General features: G+C 43.8%; 1 protein-coding gene across 2 annotated transcripts in view; it reads left to right on the top strand.

Annotated features, from left to right (window-relative positions):
• The first annotated feature begins 2,075 nt into the window (after positions 1-2,075).
• ece2a (endothelin converting enzyme 2a) overlaps positions 2,076-21,651 on the top strand; it is a 268,538-nt gene continuing 248,962 nt past the window's right edge. The window contains exon 1 of one of the 2 annotated variants that reach the window (XM_078202008.1): positions 2,076-2,983. In XM_078202008.1, coding sequence (XP_078058134.1) covers positions 2,824-2,983 — 160 coding nt within the window. In that variant the 5' untranslated portion in view covers positions 2,076-2,823. The remainder of the gene's footprint in view (positions 2,984-21,651) is intronic. The other variant, XM_078202016.1, reaches the window with a different exon arrangement.

Genomic DNA, 21,651 nt, shown 5'->3' with positions numbered 1-21,651 from the left:
CGTGTACCTGGTGGATGGTGTTCTCACGTGAGATGATGGCATCTGTGTCGATGATCCGGCACGTCTTGCAGAGGTTGCTGTGGCAGGGTTGTGTGGTGTCTTGGTCACTGTTCTCCTGAAGGCTGGGTAGTTTGCTGCGGACAATGGTCTGTTTGAGGTTGTGCGGTTGTTTGAAGGCAAGAAGTGGGCATCCCCACACCCCCACTTCTTGCCTTCAAACAACCGCACAACCTCAAACAGACCATTGTCCGCAGCAAACTACCCAGCCTTCAGGAGAACAGTGACCAAGACACCACACAACCCTGCCACAGCAACCTCTGCAAGACGTGCCGGATCATCGACACAGATGCCATCATCTCACGTGAGAACACCATCCACCAGGTACACGGTACGTACTCTTGCAACTCGGCCAACATTGTCTACCTGATACGCTGCAAGAAAGGATGTCCCGAGGCATGGTACATTGGGGAAACTATGCAGACGCTGCGACAACGGATGAATGAACACCGCTCGACAATCACCAGGCAAGACTGTTCTCTTCCTGTTGGGGAGCACTTCAGCGGTCACGGGCATTCGGCCTCTGATATTCGGGTAAGCGTTCTCCAAGGCGGCCTTCGCGACACACGACAGCGCAGAGTCGCTGAGCAGAAACTGATAGCCAAGTTCCGCACACACAAGGACGGCCTCAACCGGGATATTGGGTTCATGTCACACTATTTGTAACGCCCACAGTTGCGTGGACCTGCAGAGTTTCACTGGCTGTCTTGTCTGGAGACAATACACATCTTTTTAGCCTGTCTTGATGCTCTCTCCACTCCCATTGTTTTGTTTCTTAAAGACTTGATTAGTTGTAAGTATTCGCATTCCAACCATTATTCATGTAAATTGAGTCTGTGTCTTTATAAACTCTGTTTGTGAACAGAATTCCCACTCACCTGAAGAAGGGGCTTAGAGCTTCGAAAGCTTGTGTGGCTTTTGCTACCAAATAAACCTGTTGGACTTTAACCTGGTGTTGTTAAACTTCTTACTGTGTTTACTCCAGTCCAATGCCGGCATCTCCACATCATTATCCCAAAAACACATTAGTTTTAGGTTTTAAGGCAATGGATATTAGTTTGAGTCCCCTTATCCAATCTTTAACATGTATAGGGTTTATTGCAAGTAGTCCATAATTTAAAATGTAAAGGAGAAGGCCGGGTGGGGGGGAGGGGGTTGTGATGGAGATAACATTTCAGGTCAATCACCAGAACGGGAATGGCGCATTGAATTAGCACTACCTCACAAGTGAAGAAAAAATACCATTTATGAACAAATGCTATTCCTGTGTTTTAATTTTTACAATAGGAGAGGAAAATCAAGAGGTATTCTTAAATATCATTCCTTTGTCCAAAATCTTGCTCGATTCCCGGCTTGGGTCACTGTCTGTGTGGAGTCTGCATGTTCTCCCTGTGTTTACCCCTTCTGCACAGGCTTGGAGGGCTGAAGGGTCTGTTCCTATGCTGCACTGTTCTTTGTTCTTTGTCTGCGTGGGTTTCCTCCGGGTGCTCCGGTTTCCTCCCACAGTCCGAAAGACGTGCTGGTTAGGTGCATTGGCCAAGCTAAATTCTCCCTCAGTGTACCCGAACAGGCGCCGGAGTGTGGCGACTAGGTGATTTTCACAGTAACTTCATTGCAGTGTTAATGTGAGCCAACTTGTGATACTAATAAATAAACTTTGAAAAACTGTGCTTTTTTTAGAAAACAAGTCTAAGAAATCCAGGTCTCGGAAATCTATTGTCACCAGTTTTCCCTCCTGGTTGTGTTGCTGGTAAATAACAGAACAAAATATTGTGTGTGGATGTGGAACATACTTTCACTAGGATGGGTTGGAGCTGCAGGCTGGGGTGGGAACTGTTGTTCTTCGCCGCGGATTTCCAGCGGACACTGTTTGGGGGGGGGACTCTGGTGGGCGCAATGGATTGGCTGGCGCCAGGTTCCAAAGCTGTTTGAACTTTCCGCCTGTCAGAGTTTGGTAACCGCCGCAGCTCGAGCCGCTTCAGTGAAGCTGCTCCAATTCACAGACATTGCAAACTCCGGGAGGATCCACATGCTGCAGACTGAGGAGAGGGAGAGCCACTGGAGTGGGAGCCCCACTGGATTGAGAGCCACTGGGGTGTGAGCCCCACTGGATTGAGAGCCACTGGGGTGTGAGCCCCACTGGATTGAGAGCCACTGGGGTGTGAGCCCCGCTGGATTGAGAGCCACTGGGGTGTGAGCCCCGCTGGATTGAGAGCCACTGGGGTGTGAGCCCCGCTGGATAGAGAGCCACTGGAGTGTGAGCCAGTGAGCCACGCATTGAGAGCCACTGGAGTGTGAGCTTGGACATCAGGACAACTGAACCAGGGCAAACAGCCGAGACAGAGCAACCTGTGTCTGCACCTGTGGCAATACCAAAGCGTAACCTGTTATTTTCCTTTAAAAGGATTTGATGCAACAACCTAGGATTACAGGAGATCAGAGTACAGCTTGACCAGAACGAAAGGGGCCCTTGACCTAGAAATAACACGAGTGAGAGCAGCAAATTGACTTCTGGTGCATGAGAGAAAAGGGCCAGATACATCCTGGGTAGACCAACAGTACACAGTCATCAGATACAACCTTATTGTCTGGTGGGGACACTGTACTGCCAGGGTTAAGTGCGAGAAAAGGGGATTGACACGACCTCGGCTGGGAAAATAAGAGAAAGGGACCTGATCCAACTTGGATTGGGACATTAGAGCCCAAGTTTTGGGTGAGGGATTGAAGCTGAACAAACTTTTAACCATCTGAAGATTCCTTTAGAAAATGGATCATTTGCCAAGTAGTAACTTGCGATATAAGGATCAGGATTACTGGGATGAACGCTATCGCCACGAGGAGACCTTTGAGTGGTTTGGGGCATTTTCCCGCTTCGAACATTTGCTGAAGGAGGAGATTAGAAGTGATGAAACCATCCTGATCCTGGGTATGTTCTCAACTCAAAAGTTTCAAGTCACCCCATGGTGGGATTTTTTACAAAGCGGAAAGAACATTTTGAGTTAAATGTTGATTTGTCCATGACAATTAAGGTTTCAAAAATTACCAAACAATTTTAAGAGGCTGAATAAGCTAAGGTTGTTTCATAAAAACGAAATACTGCAGTTGCTGGAAATCTGAAATAAAAACAGAAAATGCAGGAAATACTACTCCACAGGTATGATAGTATCTGTGGAGAGAGCAATAGAGTTAATGTTTCATGCCTTTGCCCTTTCATCAGAACTGGGAAAGGTTAGAAATGTATCCTACCCCCTTTCATTTGCTCAAATCCCTTTACATTTCTAACCTTTCATTTCAGAGAGAATAATCTGTGCTGTAATTTTTTTTGATTTGATTTATTATTGTCATGTATTGGTATACAGTGAAAAGTATTGTTTCTTGCAGTCTATACAGACAAAGCATACTGTACATAGAGAAGGAAAGAAGAGAGTGCAGAACGTAGTGTTACATTCATAGCCAGGGTGTAGAGCAAGATCAACTTAATGCGAGGTAGGTCCATTCACAAGTCTGATGGCAGCAGGGAAGAAGCTGTTCTTCAGTCAGTTGGTACCTGACCTCAGACTCTTGTATCTTTTTCCCAACGGAAGAAGGTGGAAGAGAGTATTTCTGGGGTGCGTGGGGTCCTTAATTGTGCTGGCTGCTTTTCCGAGTTAGCAGGAAGTGTAGACAGTGTCAATGGATGGGAGGCTGGTTTGAGTAATGGACTGGGCTTCGTTCACAACCCTTTATAATTTCTTGTGGTCTTGGACAGAGCAGGAGCCATACCGAACTGTGATACAACCAGAAAGAATGCCTTCTATGGTGCTATTGTGGAGTTATAAGGAGAGGCTGAATAGACTGGGACTTTTTTCTCTGGAGCGTAGGAGGCTGAGGGGTGACCTTATAGAGATCTATAAAATAATGAGGGGCATAGACAAGGTAGATAGTCAATATCTTTTCCCAAAGGTAGGGGAGTCTAAAACTAGAGGGCATTGGTTTAAGGTGAGAGGGGAGAAATACAAAAGTGTCCAGAGGGGCAATTTTTTCACACAGAGGGTGGTGAGTGTCTGGAACAAGCTGCCAGATGTAGGAGTAGAGGCGGGTACACTTTTATCTTTTAAAAAGCATTTAGATAGTTACATGGGTACGATGGGTATAGAGGGATATGGGCCAAATGCGGGCAATTGGGATTAGCTTAGGGGTTTTAAAAAAATAACGGGCGGCATCGACAAGTTGGGTCGAAGGGCCTGTTTCCATGCTGTAAACCTCTATGACTCTTTGACTCTATCTCTAAAAGTTGGTGAGAGTCGTAGCGGACACGCCAAATTTCCTCAGTCTTCTGTCCTCTGAGAAAGTATAGTAAATATTAGGCTGTATCAGGCTGCTCCCCTGATCGTGTTATTCCAGATCACTGGTAAAATTCCACAACCCTTTCTGTCCAAGATTGTTATGCACTTGGGTATTTTTACTTTTAAGAAATTATATCTATCAATATTTTAAAAATAATATTTAAAAAGGGAGGTACAGAGAAAACAGGGAATTGTAGGCCAGTAAGGCCTGATGTCAGTAGTGGGGAAAATTCGAGAATCTATTATCAAAGATTTTATAGCAAAACACCTGGAAAACAGTGGCAGGATTGGACAGAGTCAGCATGGATTTGTGAAAGAAAAATCATGCTTGACAAATGTACTGGGATTCTTCAAAGATGTAACGAGTAGAGGGGGAGTCAGTGGTTATGGTTCATTAGGACTTTCAGAAGGCTTTCAACGAAGTCCCACATAAGAGATTGTGTAAGATTAAAGCACATGGGATTGAGGGTAGTGCATTGAGATGAATAGAAAACTGGTTGGCAGATAGGAAGTGAAGAGAATGAATAAACGGGTCTTTTTCCAAATAGCAAGCAGTGGCTTGTGGGATACCACAGGGATCAGTGCTGGGACCCCAGCTACTCGCTATATATCACTATATATATATATATATATATATTAATAGGTCGGACACTAGTAAATTCTGTGGAACAAAGGGACCTTGGCGTGTTAGTCCACAGATCTCTGAAAGCAGAAGGGCATGTTCGGGTGGTGAAAAAGACATCTGGGACACTTGCCTTTATCAGTCGAGGCATAGACTACAGAAGCAGGGAAGTCATGTTGGAGTTATATAGAACTTTGAGGCCACAGCTGGATTCTATGTGCAGTTCTGGTCGCCACATTACCGGAAGGATGTGATTGCACTGGAGGGGGTGCAGAGGAGGTTCATCAGGATGCTGCCTGGGATGGAACGTCGAAGTAATGAAGAGAGGTTGCGTAAACTTCGGTTGTTTTCGTTGGAGCAGAGAAGACTGAGGGGTGACCTGATTGAGATGTACAAGATTATGAGAGACATGGACAGAGTGGATAAGGAGCAGCTATTCCCCATAGCTGATGGGTCAGTCACGAGGGGACATAGGTTCAAGATGAGGGGCAGGAGGTTTAGGGGGATGAAAAACCTTTTTACCCAGAGGGTGGTGATGGTGCTGCTTGGGAGGGTGGTAGAGATGGGTTGCCTCACATTCTTTAAAATGTATCTGAATGAACACTTGGCACATCATAACATTCAGGGCCAAGTGCTGGCAGATGGAATTAGATGGAAGTTCAGATGTTTCTAATATGTTGGTGTGGACTCGATGGGCTGAAGGGCCTCTTCTGCGCTATATGGTTCTGTGATTCTATGATTAATGATTTAGATGAGGGAATTAAATATATCTCCAAATTCGCAGATGACACAAAGCTGGGTGGGAGGGGGAGCTGTGAGGAGGATGCAGAGATGCTTCAGTGATTTGGACAAGTTGAATGAGTGGACAAATGATTGGCAGATGCAGGTATATATCTGAACAGCCATAAATTAAGAGAGGAGAATACAACGAGACCTAGGTGTCCGCATACACCAGTCACTGAAGGTAATGAAGGAGGAAATTTTCCAGAAAACCATATTTGTATCATCAAACATATTTACATATTGGACTAATTGGCACCACTCATAACGGGCCAACAATGCAGAGGGGCACCCCCGGATGGATATTCGATCGGGTCCCCCCCTGCACAGCTGAGAGACTCACGAATTTCAGAAACTACGGAAGATCCCTAATCTGCCTAGCAACAGCGCGCAGCTGCATTTTAAACTGGCCAAGGACGATCAAGATCCCTATGAAACGAGACATAGAGTGGGTTATCAAAACCAAGCTATCACTGAAATATTACCAATTCGGCCAAGGCAGACATAAAAATCTGATAAACTAAGAGATAAGGATAAAAGGTTAAGAATGAAATACTCCAGACACCCAACAGGACAGGATGACATTAACACTCAATCTCACAAGCAGGAAACACAGACACGGAACAATAGGATCAATTCAAATAAGAGGACACATAGAGATGATAATGGGAAACGCATTTAGACACCGGGGCAGGACCAAGTAATCCCATTAACACGAACACACACCATACAAATGCTAATCGATGAAACTTCCGAGGGACTTTTGAAACTGACAGACCACTTTATACATTGTGTAAAAAAGCATAATCAAATGTTCCCGCGCGAATTTGGATCCCTATAAAGATCCAGAGCTGATGTGATTTAATTGAGATCAACGTGGCCAAGCCACTGTTTCTGAGCTGGCTACGGGGGTCTCCCTGGGATCCCAGTAATTGTACAATAAAGACACGCTTTGAACCTTGATTTGCGACTCAACTTCTATTCTGCACTGGTAAGGGATATTTCCCTACAACAGTAAGCATGCAGGTGCAGCAGGTAGTTTTAAAAAAAGGCAAATGGTATGTTGGCCTGCATAGCAAGTGGATTTGAATATAGCAAGGATATCTTGATTCAATTATACAGGGCCTTGGTGACATCACACCTGGAATAGTGTGTGCAGTTTTGGTCTTGTTCTAGAGAGAGTGTAGAGAAGGTTTACCAGACTGATTCTTGGCATGGCAGGACTGACGTATGAGAAGAGATTGAGTTGGTTAGGATTGTATTCGCTGGAGTTCAGAAGAATGAGGAGGGAATTTCATAGAAACCTATAAAATTCTAGCAGGACTAGACAAGATAGATGCAACAAGGATGTTCCTGATGTGTGGGATGTCCAGAACCAGGGCTCACAGTCTGAGGATACAGGGTAGACTGTTTAGGACAGAGATGAGGAGAAATCTCTTCACCCAGAAAGTGGTCAGCCTATGGAATTCGCTACCACAGGAAGTAGTTGAGGACAAAACACTGAATGTGTTTAGTAACGCTTTAGTAAAGCGTTTGACAAAGTCCCTCATGGTAGGCTAGTGAAAAAGGTTGGATCTCATGGGATAAAGGGGGAGGTGGCTAGATGGGTGGAGAACTGGCTTGGTCATAGAAGACAGAGGGTGGTAGTGGAAGGGTCTTTTTCCGGCTGGAGGCCTGTGACTAGTGGTGTTCCGCAGGGCTCTGTATTGGGACCTCTGCTGTTTGTGATTTATATAAATGATCTGGAAGAAGGAGTAACTGGGGTGATCAGTAAGTTTGCGGACGACACAAAACTGGCAGGACTTGCAGATAGTGAGGAACATTGTCAGAGGCTACAGAAGGATATAGATAGGCTGGAAATTTGGGCAAGGAAATGGCAGATGGAGTTCAATCCTGATAAATGCGAAGTGATGCATTTTGGTGGGAATAATGTAGGGAGGAGCTACACGATAAATGGAAGAACCATAAAGGGTGTAGAGACGCAGAGGGACCTGGGTGTGCAAGTCCACAGATCTTTGAAGGTGACGTCACAGGTGGAGAAGGTGGTGAAGAAGGCATATGGCATGCTTGCCTTTATAGGACGGGGCATAGCGTATAAGAGTTGGGGTCTGATGTTGCAGATGTATAGAACGTTGGTTCGGCCGCATTTGGAATACTGCGTCCAGTTCTGGTCGCCACACTACCAGAAGGACGTGGAGGCTTTGGAGAGAGTACAGAGGAGGTTTACCAGGATGTTGCCTGGTATGGAGGGGCTTGGTTATGAGGAGAGATTGGGGAAACTGGGGTTGTTCTCCTTGGAAAGACGGAGGATGAGGGGAGACTTAATAGAGGTGTATAAAATTATGAAAGGCATAGATAGGGTGAACGGTGGGAAGCTTTTCCCCGGGTCGGTGGTGACGTTCACGAGGGGTCATAGGTTCAAGGTGAAGGGGGGGAGGTTTAACACAGATATAAGAAGGACATATTTTACACAGAGGGTCGTGGGGGCCTGGAATGTGTTGCCGGGCAAGGTGGTGGAGGCGGACACACTGGGAACGTTTAAGACTTATCTAGACAGCTATATGAACGGAGTGGGAATGGAGGGATACAAAAGAGTGGTCTAGTTTGGACCAGGGAGCGGCGCGGGCTAATTGTCTCGTTTCAAGGCTTCATTCTATGATCATCTTGCTGGTGCCAGTACAGAGCGAGACTGCGGATAGTTGGGAACCTGTCTCGGGGGCAGGGAATTCATATGGTGTTCGTGGAAGTGGAAATGACTAGGGTTGGGAAGCATTTTCCGATCAGGGCCATTGTGATCTCCTGGACTCGTTTCGATCGCCTCAGGGGGTCGGAGAGGAATTTCCCAGATTTTTTTTCCCCATATTGGCCCTGGGGTTTTCACTCTGGGTTTTCGCCTCTCCCTGGAGATCACATGGTCTGGAATGGGGGGGTGGGGGTGAGTTAATAGGTTGTAATGAACAAAGCATCGTAGCTGTGAGGGACAGCTCGGTGGATAGGATATTGGTATGTAGATAGGCTGGAAAATTGGGCGGGGATCCTGGTTTCAGGATTCAATCCTGGACCGGGGAGCGGCGCGGGCTTGGAGGGCCGAAGGGCCTGTTCCTGTGCTGTATTGTTCTTTGTTTTCAAGAAGCAGTTAGATACAGCACTTGAGGTGAAGGGGATCATAGGATGGTGGTGGTGGTGGGGGGGGGGGGGGGGGGGTGGTGGTGGCATCAGGTTATTGATTTGGATGATCAGTCATGATCACAATGAATGGTGGAGCAGGCTTGAAAGGCCCAATGGCCTTCTGCTCCTATTTTGTATATTTCGATGAACACCCGTGGGTAGGCCAAGTATTTTGACCTCATATAATGCTGCAATGTATTTGATCGTGAATTATGTCAGCAACAAGAAACAAAGTTGTTTTGGAGCATGTGGTGACATATGACACTGACGCGCTGTTGGGATTGCTTCAAAACAACAACTTGTACTTGTATAGCACCTTTTTCAATGGTGCTTCACAGGAGTATAATAAAACACAATTTGACATTAAGTCACAGAAGGACATATTGGAGAAAGCCTAAAGCTATGTTACTGTTAGGTTTAAAGGAACATCTTAAAGGAGGCAACGCAAGTAGAAGTTTGGAAAGGTTTAAAGAGGAAATTTCAGAGATTAGGGCTTTGGCAATTGAAGGCTTGATGCCAATGGTGGAATGATAAAACGGGGATGCTCAAGAGGGCAAAATTGGAGAGACATGATGATCTTTGAGGATTATATGGCTGATGAAGATTACATAGCTAGGAAGGATGAGAGAGTTGAGAGATTTGAAAACGCGGATGAAAATTTTAACAATAACTCTACTTAACTGGGAGTCATTGTAGATTAGTGAGCACAGTGGTATTGGTGAATGGAACTTTGTGCAAGTTAGGATATGAATAGCAGAGTTTTCGATGAGCTCAGACTTGTGGAAGATACAATATGGAATGCTGGCCAGTGATCCATTGGAATAGTCAAGTCTAGAGGTATCAAAAACATAAATGAGGGCTTCAACAGAGATAAACTAAGGCAGGGGCAGACCTGAACAATGTAACAAGAGGTGGAAATAGGGGATCTTTGTGATGGAGCAGATATAAGCTTGGAAGAGCAACTTGGGGGTCAAATATGACACAAAGGTTGTATAGTTCTATCGAACCACTTTGTTGCTTTCTCTGTCAACTTTTTCCCTTTGCTGTGTTTCTAAAGTAAGTTTTGACAGAGCATGTACAATAAAACAAATGTTGACTTGTTTTCTGTCCGTAAGATAGACCTTTGGAACTTGAATAAGGTGACCCTAAACATAATTTTAGGCGGCACGGTAGCACAGTGGTTAGCACTGCTGCTTCACAGCTCCAGGGATCTGGGTTCGATTCCCGACTTGGGTCACTGTCTGTGTGGAGTTTGCACATTCTCCTCGTGGCTGCGTGGGTTTCCTCCAGGTGCTCCGGTTTCCTCCCACAGTCCAAAGATGTGCGGGTTAGGTTGATTGGCCATGCTAAAATTGCCCCTTAGTGTCCTGGGATGCGTAGATTAGAGGGATTAGTGAGTAAAATATGTAGGGATATGGGGGTAGGGCCTGGGTGGGATTGTGGTCGGTGCAGACTCGATGGGCCGAATGGCCTCTTTCTGTACTGTAGGGTTTCTATGATTTCTTTATAATAAGGGTTCCTGAAAATAAGATTTTAGAATTGCCAGAATTCACTGTTCATAGATTTTAATTTTTATAAGTGCTTGGTTTGTAAATGTAATGGGAAATGCATGGGGAAAAAGTAATGGTGAAAGTTGGTCAAACTCTATACAAATAATATTCAAAGCAAAGTTTGTTTATTAGTCACAAGTAGATTTACATTTACTGTGAAAATTCCCTAGTCGCCACACTCCGGCGCCTGTTCGGGTACACTGAGGGAAAATTTAGCATGGCCAATCCACCTAACCAGCATATCTTTTGGACTGTGGGAGGAAATCGGAGCATCCGGAGGAAACCCACGCAGACACGGGGAGAACATGCAAACTCCGCACAGACAGTGACCTGAGCCAGAAATTGAACCCAGGTTCCTGGCGCTGTGAGGCCGCAGTGCTGACCACTATGCCACGTGCCGTCCAATATCACAACAAGTGGAGTCAGCATGTCTTGGAAGTTGGATGTATAATTACACTACTAGACCTACTCCCACTGCCGGATTTGCTTGTTTGCCGAGATTCAGTAAGTTACATTTGGACAGCTGCAGTTGAGGCATAAATTGTTGAGGAAGGGAGCGTTTAGCTTGGTTTTTGTGTAGTTTGCTGTGCTAGATTTTTTTTAGTTTTTTGATTCAACAGTATTTATTGTAGACAGAGAAATCTCAGACCTAGACAAACTGACTCAGTCCCAATTGAAAGGAGAATGTGTACTAGCCAGTAGCATAGGGAGAAACATGAAAAATTCTATACATTTTGATCACTTTCCTGATCATGAGGAAATGGCTAAATTAAAGGGAGTACTTCCTCCTTGTCCTTGCTTATCTCTCTTCCTCCAGTTTACTTTCTCAAAGAGGGCGTCTTCTATTTTTTTGGTTCTACCAATTCTCAGCACCGCTCCCCATACCAGCTTTCTCTTACCTAATCGATTTCTCTCTCTAGCTCATTTTTATGAATTTCTATGCCCATGGAGGGATGGCAACAAGGTACGGGAATTGAACCTACACTGTTGATGTCGCTCTGCATCATGAATCAGCTGTCCAGCTACCTGGGCACTTGCTGAACAATCTCCAGTGTGCTAAGAATTATACTACCAATCCATTTAAGATTATCAGTTGGGCTCGCAATGTAGCTCGCTTGCGCTTGCTAAAAGCTATGAATATTCATATGCAGAGCCTGGTCCTCTGCAGGGATAAAGGATATGGGTGGAGTTTATATATAAAAAAAGGCAATCACTTTGCTGCCTCCCAGAGGGAGATGGAGGAGCAGATATGTTGGCAAATCACAGAGAGATGCGAGAGGATTTCAACTTTGCCAATATTAACTGGAATCTCCTTAGTGTGAAAGGATTAGACGGGGTGGAATTTTTAAAGTGCATCCGGGAGAGCTTTTTGTGCCAGTATGTAGATAGTCCTACTATGGATGGGATGGTTCTAGACCTAATCCCAGGGAATGAAACTGGGCAAGTGGTCAAAGTGTCAGTGGGCAAGCAGTTTGGGAATAGTGACTTTAAGTCTGTAAGTTTCAAAGTCATTGTGGAAAGGGATAACGATTGTCCAGAAATCCAGTGTCTGAATTGGGGGAAGGCCGATTTCAATATCATTAGACAGGATCTGGCAAACGTAAGCTGGGAGCAACTACTTTCGGGTAAATCTACTTTCTGAAAGTGGGAGTCTTTTAAAAGTGAAATAGTGAGCGTTCAAGGCCAACGTTTTCCTCTAAAAGTGAAGGGAAAGGGCACCAAGTCCAGGAAACCCTGGATGTCAAGGAATATCGAGGGTTTAATAAAGAAAAAAAGGAAGCATATGATAGCTGTAGAACACTAAAACAGGGAAGGCCCTTCAGGAGTATAGAGAGTGTAGGGGGTGTTTACAAAATAAATTAGGAGGGTAAAGAGGGGCCACAAAATATCATTGGCAGATAAGATTAAGGAAAACTCCAAGGCAATTTATAAGTATATTAAGAGCAAGAGGATGAGTGGGGCTCATTGGAGACCAAAGGGGCAATCTGTGCTGTGGGTGAGGTCTTAAATGAATATTTTTAATCGATATTCACTGAGAAAGACATTGTAGCTGGAGATTTTCATTTAGGATGATGAAGTTCTGGAGCATGTTAAGATTAACGAGGAGGAGGTATTAGATGTTTTAGCAGGCATAAAGGTGCATAAATCCCCAGGGCCTCATGAGATGTATCCCAGGCCGCTAAGGGACGCAAGGGAAGAGATTGCAGTTGGCCCTGCCGAAGGTATTTTAAGTCTTCTCTGGTCATGGGTTAAGTGCCAAGTGACTGGACAATAGCTAATGTGGTACCTTTATTCAAGAAGGGCAGCAGGGGTAAGCCAGGCAATTACAGGCCAGTTCGTGTAATGTCAGTGGTAGACAAATTATTGGAAAAAAATCTGAAGATCAGGATTAATCAACATGTGGAACGACCAGGATCAGTCAGGAATAGTCAGTGCGGATTTGTTGGAGGGAGACCCTGTCTAACTAATTTAATTGAGCTTTCGGAAAGGTATCCAAATACATTGATGAGGGTAGCACAGTTGATGTGGTTTACATGAACTTCAGTGAAACCTTTGACAAGGTCCCACATGAAAGGATGGCATCCAGGGCAAGTTGGCAAATTGGATCCAAAATTGGCTTATTAATAGGAGGCAAAGGTGATGATGAAGGGTTGCTTTTGTGATTGGAAGCTTGTGACGAGCAGCGTACCACAGGAATCGGTGCTGGGACCCTTGATGTTTGTTGTATACATTAACTACTTGGATGTGAAATTAGATGGTATAATTAGTAAGTTTGCAGATGACACGAAAATTGGTGCTGTTGTTGATAGTGAGGGGGATAGCCTTAGGCTACAGACTGCTATTGATCAGCTAGTAAGTTGGGCAGAGCAATGGCTTTGCAATTTAGTCCTGAAAAGTGTGAGTTGATGCATTTTGGGAGGTCTCAAAAGGGTAGGATATGCACATTGAACGGTTGGTCCCTAGGGAGTATTGAAGATTAAAGTAACCTTGGTGTACAAGTCCATATATATCTGAAGCTGACAGCACAGGTAGATAGGGTGGTGAAGAAGGCATACGGAATGCTTGCCTTCATTAGCCAGGGCATGTGTTTACCCCAGTCCAACGCCGGCATCTCCACATCATAAAATATGGGAGCAGGGAGGTCTTGATACAACTTTATAAAACATTGGTTAGGCCACAGATGGCATATTGTGTGCAGTTCTGGTCGCCACATCAGAAGGACATGATTGCACTGAAGAGGATGTAGAGGAGATTCAACAGGATGTTACCCGGGATGGAAAGTTTCAGTTATGAGGAGAGACTGAATAGGCTGGGTCTGTTTTCCCTGGAGCAGAGGCGGCTGAGGGGGTACAGCTAGAGGTATACAAAATTATGAGAGGCACAGAGTAGATCATGAGAATCTTTTCCCTATGGCAGAGGTGTCTAAAACTAGAGGGCTTAGGTTTAAGGTGAGGAGTAAGTGGTTTAGCGGGGATCTGAGGGGGAAAAAAATTCACTCAGAGGGTGGTGGAAATATGGAACACGCTGCCTGAGAGGGTGATGGAAGCAGGAACTCTCAACATCTCAAAGCATCTGGACGAGCGCTTAATCACCAAGGCATAATAGGCTATGGATCAAGTGCTGGTAAATGAGATGAATATAGATTGGTATTTGATGGCTGACATAGACTTGGTGGGTTGAAGGGCCTGTTTATGTGCTGTATGACTATGATTTCTCTATGATCTCTAGAAGGTAGTTACTGATACAAAGAACTGTCGTCAAACATTCCTTTTCTAGGAAATCACACAATTTCAGCTACTTGATCAGCACGGCTCTTGAAAGGGGACAGCTGTTTGTCTGTTTGGAGTGCAATTATTTTAATTGATGGGGAAAAATGGTCTAAATGCAAAGGCCTGGTGGTTTACTGGAAATCACCTGACAGAGGAGTTTAAATTCTGAACTTGTTTTTGAGCTCTGTGTGTTTTGGAGAATAAGCCCTAACTCACTCACTCAGTCCCTCTCTCCCTTGCCTCGAACTCTGTGTGTGGTTATCAACCTGTAACATGAATTCTCCATGAGTATAATGCGTCAGTATTTGGAAACCTGCAAAGCTTAGACAAGAAGAATAGATTCATCTCTATAATCACTTCCATGCTGAACCTTGTTAGTGAGAACCTCCAGATATCTGCTGGGACCAGTTTTCACATGAGGTAACTCCAGATCGACAGCATCAAAATCCTTCAAACTTTATCCTTTGCTTTATAAAGCCTATCCAGCCTATCTCTGCGGTGACCCTATCTGTTTGTCCTTTGTTTGTGTGTGTGCACATGCATATGCATGCTGGGGTATTTTTAAAAAGGGATAGATATCCTTCCAGAGTGCAGTTTTTGGTGTGTACCAGTTCTTGTTACTTTTTTAAAAAAGTTTTTTAAAATAATAATCCAATTATTTTAATTTGTTGAAAGGGTCTAAGTAGCAAAGGTAAGCAATTGGTCATTTTGGTGAGTGAATCAAACTTCTAAACTAATGGTGTGACCTACAAAGTAGTGGGGTTAGATAAATTGTGCACTCCTCCCATCCCAGAGGTAACACAATACACCATATTTGCAATATATGGTGTATTGTGCTGAAATGTGGACCTTGAGAAAAGTGGACATACATAGTTGTGAAATCTTATTCTGGCGAAGGATGGAGCATGCCAGATTGAAAGAACACAAAAGCAATAAAGAGGTTCTTTGGATGATGGAGGAGGAATGGTTGTTGATCAACATCAAGAAAAAGCCACGAGGTTGAATAGACCGTATTTTAAGGCATGAGAATTTGCTGAAGGAGGTGATTGAAAGAAGATTAGAGAAATAGAAGCCAAGAGAATGATGATGTTGTCCAACTTGAAATTGAAAATGGGAGGTACCTATGAGCGATTGAAGGGGAAGGCACAAGACCGCGAGCCATGGACCTTTCCTGCAGCAGATCACTACTAAGAGAGAATAAACCTTTGGGAAAATGTATTTCTAAAAGTTGCAGCTTTAAATAGGTTTGTAAAAGTGATTGCAACTTTTTAGCTTTGACATTAGAGGGCACTCATGCAATTCAGAAAAAAATGTTTCACATTTCTTCCATCTGTATTATAGGATCTTGTTCTGTTTCTAGAATTCTTTCTGTTTTTCATCTCTCCGAGGTCAATGCTACATATTTTGCTATATTTATACAGCACAGGGTATCTGGATTTGGAGACAAATGGAAATACTATTTGGTGCCCTATGAACAAAGGCTGAGGTTCATTTGAGTTGGGGTATTTAACCTAAAGGTGAAATACACTTGTACTGCCACCAGGGGCCAACATTGTACATATTTACAAATCTTCCCGGAGACATGGCTACTTGTAAAATGTATTGTATCCCTTGGCATAGGTTTTTCAACAGATGGATTTAGGTTTAGTTGTTATGATTCAAGTGTGCGGTTTAACATGGTTTATTAAGTCCAAAAATATAACAACAGTTTAGAAGTGCTCAGTTGTGTGTAGATATAATATTTTTTAGAAATGCAAAAATTGAAGGAATGCTGAATCAGCAAAAGTAAAGATCCAGGCAATGAAAATGCTTCAGTGGTTCTCTTAGTATATTTTCTGAAGAGAAGTTTGATTGCATTCATCTGAATGTGTAAGTAAAATGCTTGAAAAGCACTCCAAGGCAGGCCTACTCTCGGCTAAAAGAAACTCTTAGAAATAAATGCTTGAATCTTGTAAAACAATGATTGGAGTGTTTATTAGTGGTTTTTCGACAACTGAAATTTTCTCCTATCTAGACTGGAAATGAATGTTCTATGAAATGGAAAATCAATATCCAAAATTTGTATTCGGCAGTAGAGCACAGTGGTTAGCACTGCTGCTTCACAGCTCCAGGGTCCCGGGTTCGATTCCCAGCTCGGGTCACTGTCTGTGTGGAGTTTGCACATTCTCCTCGTGTCTGCGTGGGTTTCCTCCGGGTGCTCCAGTTTCCTCCCACATCCAAAGATGTGCAGGTTAGGTTGATTGGCCAGGTTAAAAATTGCCCCTTAGAATCCTGGGATGCGTAGATTAGTGGGTAAATATGTGGGGGTAGGGCCTGGGTGGGATTGTGGTCGGTGCAGACTCGATGGGCCGAATGGCCTCCTTCTGCACTGTAGGGTTTCTATGATTTCTATGATTTCTAGAGCCTGTTTGTTTTGTGCGGCATGTAGCATGTCACCAGAGCTAGTAGTTTGATAATACAAACAGAAAATGCTGGCAAAACTCAGCGGGTCTGGCAGCATCTGTGGAGAGAGAAAACAGAGTTAACATTTCAAGTCCGTATGACTCTTCAGAGCATCTGCAGTATTTTGCTTTTATAATAATTGTTTGATAATCGTGGCAAACAACATACATAGAATGCGCAACCAAACCAAAGAAAAGATCTTGGAGAATTTGACAAAATTAGCATCTATATTTGTATTTTTAATAGCCTTGAAGTAAGAAGCCCAAACCTTGGTACCAACAGCACTTCAACTTGAGAGGGAGACAGTGTTAATAAGCAGTGATAGATGATATGCTGGCTGCCATCTCAGAACCTTGTCAAATGTTGACCTGTAAATGAAAAAGTACAAAATACAATAAAATGTTCCTTAAATCACTCAATTCTACTGCTTCCATATCCATTTTTCCTGTTGCAACTTACTTGTTGAAACTGTTCACTGGTGTTTCCGGGAAACTTTTGCATAAAATGAACATTTTGGGCAACAGCATCATTAATTCATGCCAGTCTATATTATGTGTCAGTACATCACATTGAGGAAAGTCCACTAAGTTACTTACAGTTACATACTGAAATCAGTCAGCTAAAAGGTACTGTATTTGAAAAATCTGGAAAGGAACATCTGGGTCCAGTTCAGCTCAGATAAGTGAGATGAAGTTCTTGTTAATAGAGAATTGGATTGTACCAGGGTTGAAATGAAACTGGGTCTAAAGTGCTGGGAACCCCTGATAAAATGTGTTCCCAAAGGTGATTTTTCTTGAAAAAAAAACCGAAGCTTGAAAACCATCTTTGGTTAAAGTCCCCAGATCCTCACTTCAAGGAGTGGTCATGTATGAAAAACCCTCAAAGCCTCAAACAGTTCTTATGTGGCAGTGGTTCTTTATTTCCTTGGTTTCAGTGACTCACATAGCTTGTGAATTTGTCATAAAGCATCTGTTTCCCTCGCCCATTTTTCTTTAACTCTTTGACCACCCCTGTGCTGTTAGTTTACCTCCTGATACTAAATCCTTGCAATAAACTTGGCTTATTTGTCACTGGGGGGCACTGCTGCCTCACACCGCCAGGGACCCAGGTTCGATTCCCAACTTGGGTCACTGTCGGTGCAGAGTCTGCACATTCTCCCCGTGTCAGTGTGGGTCTCCTCTGGGTGTTCCGGTTTCCACCCACAGTCTGAAAGACGTGCTGGTTAGGTGCATTGGCCATGCTCAATTCTCCCTCAGTGTACCCGAACAGGCGCCGGGGTGTGGCAAATTGGGGATTTTCATAGTAACTTCATTGCAGTGTTAATGTAAGCCTACTTATGACACTAATAATTAAACTTAAATTGTCTCAAGCTGAACCTGAACTTTTGCATCTTGTTATACCTAGAGGTGAACTTCAACCCCTCATTCTAATCGCTACCTGAGAGCTTATCTCCACCTCCGCAGTTTATGAGCTCCTCCGCCACTGAAGCCCTCATCTGTGCTTTGGTCATTTTTAGGCTTCATCTTTTCAATATTCTTGTTGCTAAACTCAGATGCTGCATCCTTCAAACACTCTTCTCCAAAAAATAGTTCTTCTTGTCCATCATACTTTGTTGACTTCTACTAACTACCTGTCCTACCAATGCATCAAATTTATTATCTTCATCTTCAAACCCTTCCATAACCTCACCCACTATCTCTGAAATCACCTACAGCTTTAAATCACTTGCATTGGTCTTTAGAGTATTGCTCTTTCTTTGCCTTACATTTCAGTTGTCTTGACTTTTCACAGTGGAAGTCCACCTCCAGCTTGACATCTCTCCCACCTTTTGTAAAATCCCTGTCAAAACACCATCCTTTTGAAAGTTTTTAATTTCCAATCTCTCCCTCTGTGACTTAGGAAAAGTTAGAGCAACAAACATTATTTGTGATGCAAAATTGGATTTTTCATGTTAAAGGTGCAATATAAATTTAAAGTACTGCTTTGTTCTTAACATCACATTTCTTTAACAATATACGTGTGTGTGAAGATCAATCAGGTGGCTCCAGTGGTCTTGACTTGATTTTTTTGTCTCAAGGTGAATCGGAATAGGCTTTCTGATTCCTGTTGTTCTTGGTGTGTACATCCTATCAACTGTAGTTTCTCTTGTGTGCAGTTAAAACAAAAGTCATTAATTTAGTCAACAGTTTAGGAAATTCACTTTTATATTACTTCAGACTTAAGTTTATTATTGTCACAAATAGACTTACATTAACACTGCAATGAAGTTATTGTGAAAATCCTCCAGTGCCTGTTTGGGTGCACTGAGGGAGAATTTAGCATGCCCAATGCACCTAACCAGCACGTCTTTCGGACTGTGGGGGGAAACCGGAGCACCCGGAGGAAACCCATGCAGACACAGGGAGAATAGGTGACTTGGAACTTCAACTCTGACGTCAGCTGTAACTCAGTTAGTAGGACTCTTGCTTTTTGAGTCAGGAGGTTGTGGATTCGAGTACCACTCCAGACAAATGAGAACATAATCTAGGCTGACACTTAAGTGCATTACTGAGGAAGTGCTGGAGGTGCCATCTTTGGATCAGATGTTAAATGGAAGCCTGTTTGTGTTTCAAGTGGATGTAATAGTTCCCATGGCAATATTTGAAGAAGAGCAGGGGCGCTCTCCTAGCGACCAACATTTATTCCTTAATCAACTCCTGAAATAGACTATTTGGTCATTTAATTCATTCTAGTCATTGACGTTAGTTCAGAATGGACAAAAAATATGCCCTATATTTTAGGAATAGTACATCCTGTAGTTATTATCACTCGTGTTTTGCAACATTTCAGCAAAAAACATGTAGTTCTCCTTACTGTTTTCCACATTGTTGTCTATACCGTTGAAAGATTTTAATGATATCAACCTCTATTTCAATAAAAAGAGTGAAACTTCCACTGTTACTTTCTTAGCAGTCTGTGCTGTTCCATGCTTTCCATTGGCCCTGATTGTTCCCTGGTTTTAAGGCGGTCTGTGTGTTGTGATACATACTGAGTAGATTCTCAGGAAATTTCAGCACAAGTTTGTCAGTAATATTAGCATAACTTGGGCACAAGTTTGATCAGGGAAATTCCAACACAGTAGTATAAACTTGATTATCCATGCTTCTATTTGACTAATTTGTCAGGGGAGTGGGAAAAGGAGTTGTAGTCCAGAAGTCAGTGTTGAGGGTGGTGAGGTATTGGGGAAGGTATCAGGCTCAAGGGTGGGTACCGGTAGACAGGAAGGTGGGTTGAAGTGTGTCTACTTCAATGCAAGGAGCATCCGGGACAAGGTAGATGAACTTGGGGCGTGGATTGGTACTTGGGATTATGATGTTGTGGCCATTACGGAGACGTGGGTAGAACAAGGACAGGAATGGTTGTTGGACGTTCCGGGGTATAGCTGTTTCAGTAAGTGTAGGGAAGCTGGTAAAAGAGGTGGAGGAGTAGCATTGTTAATCAAGGATAGTTTAACGGCTGCGGAAAGGCACTTCGAGGGGGATCTGCACACTGAGGTAATATGGGCTGAGGTTAGAAATAGGAAAGGAGCGGTCATGTTGTTAGGAGTTTACTATAGGCCCCCAAATAGTAATAGAGATGTGGAGGAAGAAATTGCTAAGCAGATTATGGATATGTGTGGGGGTCACAGGGTAGTTGTCATGGGGGACTTTAACTTTCCAAATATTGATTGGAACCTTTGTAGGTCAAATAGTTCGGATGGGGCAGTTTTTGTGCAGTGTGTGCAGGAGGGTTTCCTGACACAATATGTGGATAGGCCGACAAGAGGTGGGGCCACATTGGATTTGGTACTGGGAAATGAACCGGGCCAAGTGTTAGATTTGGTTGTGGGAGAGCACTTTGGAGATAGTGACCACAATTCGGTGTCTTTTGTTATTGCAATGGAGAGGGATAGGGCCGTACGGCAGGGCAAGGTTTACAATTGGGGGAGAGGTAATTATGATGCGATTAGGCAAGAATTAGGGGGCATAAGTTGGGAACAGAAACTGTCAGGGAAAGGCATTAATGAAAAGTGGAACTTTTTCAAGGAACAAATACTGGGTGTCCTTGATAGGTATGTCCCTGTCAGGCAGGGAGGAAATGGCCGAGTGAGGGAACCATGGTTCACGAAAGAGGTGGAATGTCTTGTGAAAAGAAAGAGGGAAGCTTATGTAGGGATGAGGAAACAAGGTTCAGATGGCTCGATTGAGGGTTACAAGTTAGCAAGGAACGAGCTGAAATAGGGGCTTAGGAGAGCTAGGAGGGGACATGAGAAGTCCTTGGCGGGTCGGATCAAGGAAAACCCCAAGACTTTTTACTCTTATGTGAGGAATAAAAGAATGACCAGGGTGAGGTTAGGGCCGGTCAAGGACAGTAGTGGGAACTTGTGTATGGAGTCAGTAGAGATAGGTAAGGTGATGAATGAGTACTTTACTTCAGTGTTCACCAAGGAGAGGGGCCATGTTTTTGAGGAAGAGAAGGTGTTACAGGCTAATAGGCTGGAGAAAATAGATGTTCGGAGGGAGGATGTCCTGGCAGTTTTGAATAAACTGAAGGTCGATAAGTCCCCTGGGCCTGATGAAATATATCCTAGGATTCTTTGGGAGGCAAGGGTTGAGATTGCAGAGCCTTTGGCTTTGATCTTTGGGTCCTCGCTGTCCACGGGGATGGTGCCAGAGGACTGGAGAATGGCGAATGTTGTTCCTCTGTTTAAGAAAGGGAATAGAAATGACCCTGGTAATTATAGACCGGTTAGTCTGACTTCGGTGGTTGGTAAATTGATGGAAAAGGTCCTTGGGGATGGGATTTACGACCATTTAGAAAGATGCGGATTAATCCGGGATAGTCAGCACGGATTCGTGAAGGGCAAGTCATGCCTCACAAATTTGATAGAATTTTTTGAGGAGGTAACTAGGTGTGTT

This window comes from Mustelus asterias, chromosome 3, assembly GCF_964213995.1.
Source record: "Mustelus asterias chromosome 3, sMusAst1.hap1.1, whole genome shotgun sequence".
NCBI classification, from domain to species: Eukaryota; Metazoa; Chordata; class Chondrichthyes; order Carcharhiniformes; family Triakidae; genus Mustelus; species Mustelus asterias.
Note: the sequence above shows the minus strand (reverse complement) of the source record. Positions and strands in the feature narration are given on the sequence as shown.